Source organism: Oncorhynchus mykiss, chromosome 23 (assembly GCF_013265735.2).
Source record: "Oncorhynchus mykiss isolate Arlee chromosome 23, USDA_OmykA_1.1, whole genome shotgun sequence".
Taxonomy (NCBI): Eukaryota; Metazoa; Chordata; class Actinopteri; order Salmoniformes; family Salmonidae; genus Oncorhynchus; species Oncorhynchus mykiss.
The window spans coordinates 34,254,474-34,264,473 of NC_048587.1; the positions used below are offsets into that span (position 1 = coordinate 34,254,474).

The 10,000-nt window shown below is 42.4% G+C and overlaps 1 protein-coding gene across 33 annotated transcripts in view; it reads right to left on the reverse strand.

Annotated features, from left to right (window-relative positions):
- Nucleotides 1–10,000, reverse strand: part of kcnma1a (potassium large conductance calcium-activated channel, subfamily M, alpha member 1a) — a 292,474-nt gene that overhangs the window by 77,418 nt on the left and 205,056 nt on the right. For 32 of the 33 annotated variants that reach the window (XM_036960270.1, XM_036960275.1, XM_036960268.1 and 29 more), the window contains exons 7-9: nucleotides 6,733–6,808; nucleotides 5,036–5,206; nucleotides 991–1,082 (exon numbers count right to left, since the gene is read on the reverse strand). In XM_036960270.1, the coding sequence (XP_036816165.1) occupies nucleotides 991–1,082; nucleotides 5,036–5,206; nucleotides 6,733–6,808 (339 nt within the window). Of the gene's footprint in view, nucleotides 1–990; nucleotides 1,083–5,035; nucleotides 5,207–5,344; nucleotides 6,676–6,732; nucleotides 6,809–10,000 lie in introns of those variants that run through there. The other variant, XM_036960302.1, reaches the window with a different exon arrangement.

Here is a 10,000-nt window from a genome sequence, read left to right on the forward strand (position 1 = left end):
TAAAGACGGGGAGAGAATAAAGACAGGGAGAGAATAAAGACAGAGAGAGAATAAAGACAGGGAGAGAATAAAGACAGGGAGAGAATAAAGACGGGGAGAGAATAAAGACAGGGAGAGAATAAAGACAGAGAGAGAATAAAGACAGAGAGAGAATAAAGACAGAGAGAGAATAAAGACAGAGAGAGAATAAAGACGGGGAGAGAATAAAGACAGGGAGAGAATAAAGACAGAGAGAGAATAAAGACAGGGAGAGAATAAAGACAGAGAGAGAATAAAGACAGGGAGAGAATAAAGACAGGGAGAGAATAAAGACGGGGAGAGAATAAAGACAGAGAGAGAATAAAGACAGGGAGAGAATAAAGACAGAGAGAGAATAAAGACAGGGAGAGAATAAAGACAGAGAGAGAATAAAGACAGAGAGAGAATAAAGACGGGGAGAGAATAAAGACGGGGAGAGAATAAAGACGGGGAGAGAATAAAGACAGGGAGAGAATAAAGACGGGGAGAGAATAAAGACAGAGAGAGAATAAAGACAGGGAGAGAATAAAGACAGAGAGAGAATAAAGACAGGGAGAGAATAAAGACAGAGAGAGAATAAAGACAGGGAGAGAATAAAGACAGGGAGAGAGAGAGAAATAGAGAGAGTAAAGGGACATGGACATGTGTGTCCTTATGGCCAAGGTCTCCAGTCACGCAGTGTGACTTTAAAGTAATGGTAACTTGGTGAATCAACCCCCATATCACTCTTAACCTGAGGGGGAGCACTTGTGTCACACAACCACACCTTGACTGGATTTGGACTTACTTTCTGCCTCGTGTAGAGTTATAACTCCCTCCGTATTTCTTCCGATTAAGGATGAGAGCAGCAATTTCTGGCACGTAGCGAGCAAACATGGCCTACATGCATGGAACAGAAAAAAGAAAAGGGCATGCAGAAAGGGTTCTACCGCGTACAAGGAAAGACAGCAGAACCTTCCGGAAAATACTTACTTTCTCCCATTAACCGCACTATAGGAACCACCATATTTCTTGCGGTTTCCTATTAACTCTATGATTTCAGGGACGTAGCTGGCAAACATGGCCTAAGGAGAAGATGGGAGACAGAAGAAGAGACTAAAAAAAGAGACTACGCCATAGAGGAGGTGGAGGGGGAGTCGGCTAGCGGGCCCTTGAATCCAAACAGATTTCTGGCGAGGGGGGGGGGGGGGGGGTTTAAAGATATCAAATAAATGTGCAAATGCTGAAAAACTGGGGGGATGAGTGTCCAAAAGTTTATCTTGTAGTTCTCACTTAGCACTGACACTTTAAAGAAGAGAACAAACTAAGAGATAGTGAGATGCATTGCCCAATCAAAGTTTTTAAAAAATATTTGGGGAGCAAAAATAGGAAAGAAAACGTTTTAATTAAGAAAACCCCAGTTTTTAAGGGTCATGGGTTTTGGGAAGAAAAAATGTAAAGCGTAAATATCGCCACAGCCGTCCAACAACGGTTGATCTGTGATAGGATCTAAAACATCTGGAAGTAGCAAAGAGAAGAGGGGAAAAAAACCTATGTGCCATGTTTTGTCCAACAAACACCAATGATGTGGCAGGTTGATTTGAGCAGGCCGGCCTGATGGTCCACAGCTGCAAAACACATTAAGACTCATTTGGAGGGCAGTGGGAATGAGCTGGATGCATTTTGCAAAGTTGCAGCCTCCTGTCCTGTCCGGAGGTACTTCTCTCTTAACTGCCTATGTCAACAGCAATATCCCGCTAGCACTGTTTAGCCATTTTTGATAACTCTTTAGCTGCTGAGCTTTTTACTAGCCATTTATCTACCCACTAACTGTTTAGTTATTCACAAAGTGTTTGTTTGTAAACCGTTTAGCGAACTGTCTAGATTGTTGCTATCCATTTAACTACCCACTACCTGTTGAGTTGCATGCTAACCACCAACCTTTTGAGAAGTTAGCTAACCTTATAGCTATTCACAAACTGTTGAGCTGTTGCTTACTGTTTAGCTGTCCACTAACTATTGAGCTGTTTGCTAACCATTTAGCTATCTACTATCTGTTGAGCTATGTGCCAACTGTTCAGCTATCCATGATCTATTTTGTAACCGTTTTGAGCCTTTAACTAACCGCATAACTATTCACAAACTTTTGAGCTGTTGCTTAATGTTTAGCTGTCCACTAACTATTGAGCTGTTGCTTAATGTTTAGCTATCCACTAACTGTTCAGGTTTTTGCTAACTGTTTTTATGTTGACATTTTAGTCATTTAGCAGACGCTCTTATCCAGAGCGACTTACAGTAGTGAATGCATACATTTTCATACTGGACCCCCTTGGGAATCGTACCCACAATCCTGCCATTGCAAGCGCCATACACTACCAACTGAGCTACACTCTACCAACCGAACTGTTCAGCTAACCATGAACTATTGAGCTATTTCATTACTGTTTTATCCATTAACCTTTTACTAAGCCAATATACTCACGAAACCCAAATCCAGGGGAAATAATGTTACGATGTGAGGTTGATGTGAGCGCTGCTTTGAGTTTGATCTGGGTTTACAGAATCACCACAATGGAGTAATTTAATGGCACTCCTGATAGGAAACAGACCTACTGCTGCCAGACCTAAACAGCCTCCAGACAGAGTAACACTCTTTCTTTCTTTCTTTCTTTCTTTCTTTCTTTCTTTCTTTCTTTCTTTCTTTCTTTCTTTACATCGCTATGACAACCACACGGCACACTCTCAAACAGCTGGAGGTCATCTTCTATTGGATCATATGAGATGGATCGAGTTACAGGCTAACAGTCTAAACTAACATAAATCTGTTTAGCTGCAGTGAGCCCATTTTCGTCTAGGGGGTGCTGTTCTGACGGGGGTTAAATGTCAGAGTGTAAAGAGCTGCGGTCGCTATGGTATCACTCAGGCTGGCCTAGGCCTGGTCTTCCTGCCACTGTGTTTGTTGGAATAGTGGGGAGGGACACGAGAGGAAGGGGGTAGTCCTGAAACAACAGACTGCTTTAAGAAGAACAGCAACAACCGCATTATCAATCTGCTAGTAGCACATTATCTTATAACACTACTCTTCAGACAAATACAATCCACAAGCTATAGGGAGGGAAGCAAGACATGAGTGACTATTGTCAAGTGCAAATATACAGTAGGCTACTACAGGAGGCATCACAGCAATAGTCCTAATAGACAAATAGCATCAATAGTAACCTAAGCAGGTACTTACAGCACTTTCAGAAAGTATTCAGACCCCTTGACTTTTTCCACATTTTGTTACGTTACAGCCTTATGTTAAAATTGATTAAATTATTTTTCCCCCCTCATCAATCTACACACAATAACCCATAATGACAAAGCAAAAACAGTTTTTTAGAAATGTTTGTAATTGTATTAATAATAAAAACAGAAATACCTTATTTACATAACTATTCAGACCCTTTGCTATGAGACTCGAAATTGAGCACAGGTGCATCCTGTTTCCATTCATCATCCTTGAGATGTTTCTACAACTTGATTGGAGTCCACCTGTGGTAAATTCAATTGATTAGACATGATTTGGAAAGGCACACACCTGTCTACAGTATGTAAGGTCCCACAGTTGACAGTGCATGTCAGAGCAAAAACCAAGCCATGAGGTCGAAGGAATTGTCTGTAGAGCTCAGAGACAGGATTGTGTCGAGGCACAGATCTGGGGAAGTGTACCAAAAAAATGTATGCAGCATTGAAGGTCCCCAAGAACACAGTGGCCTCCATCATTCTTAAATGGAAGAAATTTGGAACCACCAAGACTCTTCCTAGAGCTGGCCGCCCTGCCAAACTTAGCAATCAGGGGAGAAGGGCCTTGGGCAGGGAGGTGACCAACAACCCGATGGTCACTGACAGAGCTCCAGAGCTCCTCTGTGGAGATGGAGAACCTTCCAGAAGGACAACCATCTCTGCAGCGCTCCACCAATCAGGCCTTTATGGTAGAGTGGCCAGACGGAAGCCACTCCTCAGTAAAAGGCACATGACAGCCTGCTTGGAGTTTGCCAAAAGGCACCTAAAGATTCTCAGACCATGAGAAACAAAATGCTCTGGTCTGATGAAACCTAGATTGAAATATTTGGTCTGAATGCCAAGCGTCACGTTTGGAGGAAACCTGGCACCATCCCTACGGTGAAGCATGGTGGTGGCAGCATCATGCTGTGGGGATGTTTTTCAGTGGCAGGGAGTACATTGATGAGCGCTCAGGACCTCAGACTGGGGGTTAAGGTTCACCTTCCAACAGGACAATGACTCTAAGCACACAGACAAGACAACGCAGGAGTGGCTTCGGGACAAGTCTCAGAGTGTCCTTGAACATCTCTGAAGAGACCTGAAAATAGCTATGCAGTGACGCACCCCATCCAACCTGACAGAGCGTGAGAGGATCTGCACAGAAGAATGGGAGAAACTCCCCAAATACAATTGTGCCAAGCTTGTAGCATCATACCCAAGAAGACTTGAGGCAGTAATCGCTGCCAAAGGTGCTTCAACAAAGTACTGAGTAAAGGATCGGAATACTTGTGATATTTCAGTTTTGTATTTATTTATACATTTGCCCAAATTTATAAAAACCTGTTTTTGCTTTGTCATTATGGGGTATTGTGTGTAGATTGATTGAATGTTTAAAACATAGAATATACTTGCAGTGAAGCCGCTCAATAACTACATCACATTAGTCATCTAACAGACTCCCATCCAGAGCGACACACAGAAGCAACCAAAAAAATGTTTTTAATCAATTTTAGAATAAGCCTGTAACGTAACAAAACGTGGAAAAAGTCAAGAGGTCTGAGTACTTTCCGAATGCACTTTATACTGTACATATAAAAATCGGTAAGCTTAACAGTGCTATGTAAACATTGCTAACATTGATGAAGACATTGAAAGACTAACTGTTCTGTCTGGTATAACAGTTCTATATAGTGTGAAAATGGGGACAGGCGGGTTGGGGGTGGGGGGGAAGGGGGCAAAGGGGGGAGGAGGGGAGAGAAAAACGTTGTTTTACCAAACCCCCAAGGATGAAGAAGACCATGAACAGGCGTCCCAGGGTGGTTTTTGCATAGACATCCCCGTAGCCCACTGTTGACATAGTGACCATGAGCAAGTAGACACATTCCCAATAGGAAAGTGACTGGGAATTTTGGAAGTTTTCCCAAGGATCCCCTGAGTTTTCCACCTAAAAACGGGAGCGGGAAAGAGATTTGAACAGGGTAGAATGTCAGTCTTAAGCAAAAACATTGGAAGGATTTTGATCACAACCCCTGAAGCAGGTTCTATATGTTCTGTGCATGCAGGTGCTCTAGGTTTGTCTTACCATCAACATGGTCTTAAGAGTCAATCAAGCCAGCATTGCAGAGTTTACACAGTAGCCAACAAACGTGTCTTCCAGTGGACTAATGCATTTCCGGCGTGGTTGAGGAAGCTGTGACACTATCAAGTACCTCCTCCACTGGTTAGTGCCTCCAGTTCGGAAACAAGTGAACTGAACTGAACACGACATGGTTCTGACACTTAGGGCAGCAGTTTGCAAACAAAGGCCCTGCATATAACCTTCTCAACACAAGTTTGATTGAATCTGGCCCTGCTGAACTATCGTGCTTTCACTCTGATCAGACAAAGCAGCATTTCTGGAACCTTAATATTGAGCTGATGCTGCCATCTAGTGTCAGGAGGTTAGAGGTATCCTCCTGCATGTTCTAATGCTATATTAGTTGGTGTGTTATTGTACTGTTGGTTGAGCCATTGACATAAATGTACTGACAACTTGAGCCAGCTGTGTGTAAGAAATAAGAGAAAAACTGAAAAAAGGACAGACATTGTTGATTGATTGAGCTGTCATTTCACTGATAAAAAGGACAGACATTGATCTGTAGTTCTACTGATTGATTAAAGCGCCCCTAACTCTTCATCATCACATGGAAACACCCTCTATTGGCCGGTCCGAAGGCAATCCCTAGCCCCCTCCCCTCGGGTGGCAGCACATCTGAACTGGGTGGATGGGGGCTATACAAAGATGGCGCCCACCTAGCCTTTTTAACTAACATGCCGATTCCCAAATCAAGCCCGGGCCACTACCCCCTAGGCCCTGCTGTGGATCTGAGAGGATCAGATAGGTTTAAGCAATATGGTCATTTTCTGCTTCACCTTGCCTTCAAAAAGGCTGGGGATTTTCATACAGTTACGGGCACTGAACATTTTGTATTTTGGTACTGGCAGAACTATTGCCGTAATGGGTGCTCTAGGGTAACCCAGCAACACGGCGCTCTAGGGTATCCCAGCAACACAGCGCTCTAGGGTATCCCAGCAACACAGTGCTCTAGGGTATCCCAGCAACACAGCGCTCTACGGTATCCCAGCAACACGGCGCTCTAGGGTATCCCAGCAACACGGCGCTCTAGTGTATCCCAGCAACACGGCGCTCTAGGGTATCCCAGTGTAGGTTCTTTTTTTAAACTACATTTTTAGTGCCCACAACTGTATATATTTTGTTCCGTATTGCTTACATACCTATCCGATCATTTCGGACATACAGGAGTCCCCGGGGGGTAGGAAGTAGGGGTTGGTCAGGGACCCTTCAGCACTTCAGATCTGCCACACATCCAGGGGGAAGGGAGGGGCTAGAGGTTGTTTTCGGACCAAGCGTTAGGAGTTCTCACCTCCCTTACTCCCCCCGTAGCCCAACCCCCCCGCCCAGCCACTTACCAAATGTATGAATCCGGCAGCTGTTAGCCATGTGCTTATGAAGATGGAACACAGGTTCACCAGCTTGATGGAATTGCTGGGTAGAATAAGAACCATAAAAATCTCTCAAAGAGATCCAGACCAGGTAAGGGTGACAGAAAGAGAATAATGTAATGGGAGAGGCTCATCTATTGGGTCTGAGATGGTGAGGCTAGAAAACACCTGGCTTAGGTTGTAAAGTACCGTACTGTCCTGTACATGTACTCTCTGCTCCTGTCATTATTTTATCATTACGTCATGTTCTGTCTTTATGTCTGGCATGGTATGCCAGTAAGATGCTAAATAAAATGTAAGATGCAAGTAAAAAAAATATAAAAACAAAATGTTCTATTCTTTTCTCTTTCGCTAAGCCAGGAAATGAATGGGACTGTGGGTCTCTAGGGGGGTGGGATCAGGTCAAAAACAAAAATGCAATAAAACCAAACAAAATTCATTAAGCTGAAAGGGATTACTCTATTGAACTGCTAAGAACGTACATTATGTCATGACAGCTTTTGTGGAATGCTGTTGCCAGCACTTTAACCATCATCTTGTGTTGTGTTTCCTACATATAGTCAACAGCTACTGTAGTGCCTATTCTTGCCCTGGTGTAATAGGGAACGTGTCATGCTTTAGTTCAGGATCGGTCCACATACATCATGCACTTTCCCTCCCCCTCTCTCTCTCTCCCTTTCCCTCCCCCTCTCTCTCTCCCTTTCCCTCCATCTCTTTCTCCTTCCCTCACTATCTCTCCCTCACCTGTACACGAGGGCTAAGCCACAGAAAGAGAGGATTACTGTACATTAATCAACGTCTCTGTGTTTACAGTGTTAAGAGCCCAGAAAGGACAGGAGAGGCACGCTGGGCAAAACAGTCATCAAGAGACAACCTCAGTGACACTTTACTGTACAGTCCTGCTATTTACTCAGCCACTACATGGGGAAATGAACGTTAAAATACATAGTAATTACATAACAATTTCAGATGACATGAGTGGGATTCATTGGAATAAGCACCGTGGGAGCTACAATATGTAACATTTATACCAGGGAGTATACTATATGTGACATTTATACCAGGGAGTTTACTATATGTAACATTTATACCAGGGAGCTACTACAGTGCCTTGCGAAAGTATTCGGCCCCCTTGAACTTTGCGACCTTTTGACACATTTCAGGCTTCAAACAAAGATATAAAACTGTATTTTTTTGTGAAGAATCAACAACAAGTGGGACACAATCATGAAGTGGAACGACATTTATTGGATATTTCTAACTTTTTTAACAAATCAAAAACTGAAAAATTGGGCGTGCAAAATTATTCAGACCCCTTAAGTTAATACTTTGTAGCGCCACCTTTTGCTGCGATTACAGCTGTAAGTCGCTTGGGGTATGTCTCTATCAGTTTTGCACATCGAGAGACTGACATTTTTTCCCATTCCTCCTTGCAAAACAGCTCGAGCTCAGTGAGGTTGGATGGAGAGCATTTGTGAACAGCAGTTTTCAGTTCTTTCCACAGATTCTCGATTGGATTCAGGTCTGGACTTTGACTTGGCCATTCTAACACCTGGATATGTTTATTTTTGAACCATTCCATTGTAGATTTTGCTTTATGTTTTGGATCATTGTCTTGTTGGAAGACAAATCTCCGTCCCAGTCTCATGTCTTTTGCAGACTCCATCAGGTTTTCTTCCAGAATGGTCCTGTATTTGGCTCCATCCATCTTCCCATCAATTTTAACCATCTTCCCTGTCCCTGTTGAAGAAAAGCAGGCCCAAACCATGATGCTGCCACCACCATGTTTGACAGTGGGGATGGTGTGTTCAGTGTGATGAGCTGTGTTGCTTTTACGCCAAACATAACATTTTGCATTGTTGCCAAAAAGTTCAATTTTGGTTTCATCTGACCAGAGCACCTTCTTCCACATGTTTGGTGTGTCTCCCAGGTGGCTTGTGGCAAACTTTAAACGACACTTTTTATGGATATCTTTAAGAAATGGCTTTCTTCTTGCCACTCTTCCATAAAGGCCAGATTTGTGCAATATACAACTGATTGTTGTGCTATGGACAGAGTCTCCCACCTCAGCTGTAGATCTCTGCAGTTCATCCAGAGTGATCATGGGCCTCTTTGCTGCATCTCTGATCAGTCTTCTCCTTGTATGAGCTGAAAGTTTAGAGGGACGGCCAGGTCTTGGTAGATTTGCAGTGGTCTGATACTCCTTCCATTTCAATATTATCGCTTGCACAGTGCTCCTTGGGATGTTTAAAGCTTGGGAAATCTTTTTGTATCCAAATCCGGCTTTAAACTTCTTCACAACAGTATCTCGGACCTGCCTGGTGTGTTCCTTGTTCTTCATGATGCTCTCTGCGCTTTTAACGGACCTCTGAGACTATCACAGTGCAGGTGCCAGGGGGTATACTTTATGTAAAATGTTATGTATAATTTTATTTATGTAAAATTTGTACCAGGGAGTATATTATATGTAACATTTATACCAGGGAGTATACTATATGCAACATTTATACCAGGGAGTATTCTATATGTAAAATGTGTACCAGGGAGTATACTATATGTAACATTTATACCGGGGAGTATACTAAATGTAACATTTATACCATGGAGTATACTATATGTACCATTTATACCAGGGAGCTACTATATGTAAAATTTGTACCAGGGAGTATACTATATGTAACATGTATACCAGGGAGCTACTATATGTAAAATTTGTACCAGGGAGTATACTATATGTAACATGTATACCAGGGAGCTACTATATGTAACATTTATACCAGGGAGCTACTATATGTAACATTTATACCAGGGAGTATACTATATGTAACATTTATACCAGGGAGCTACTATATGTACAATTTGTACCAGGGAGCTACTATATGTACCATTTATACCAGGGATTATACTATATGTACAATTTGTACCAGGGAGTATACTATATGTAACATTTATACCAGGGAGCTACTATATGTACCATTTATACCAGGGAGTATACTATATGTAACATTTATATCAGGCAGTATACTATATGTAAAATGTATACCAGGGAGCTACTATATGTACAATTTGTACCAGGGAGCTACTATATGTACCATTTATACCAGGGATTATACTATATGTACAATTTGTACCAGGGAGTATACTATATGTAACATTTATACCAGGGATTATACTATATGTACAATTTGTACCAGGGAGCTACTATATGTACCATTTATACCAGGGATTATACTAT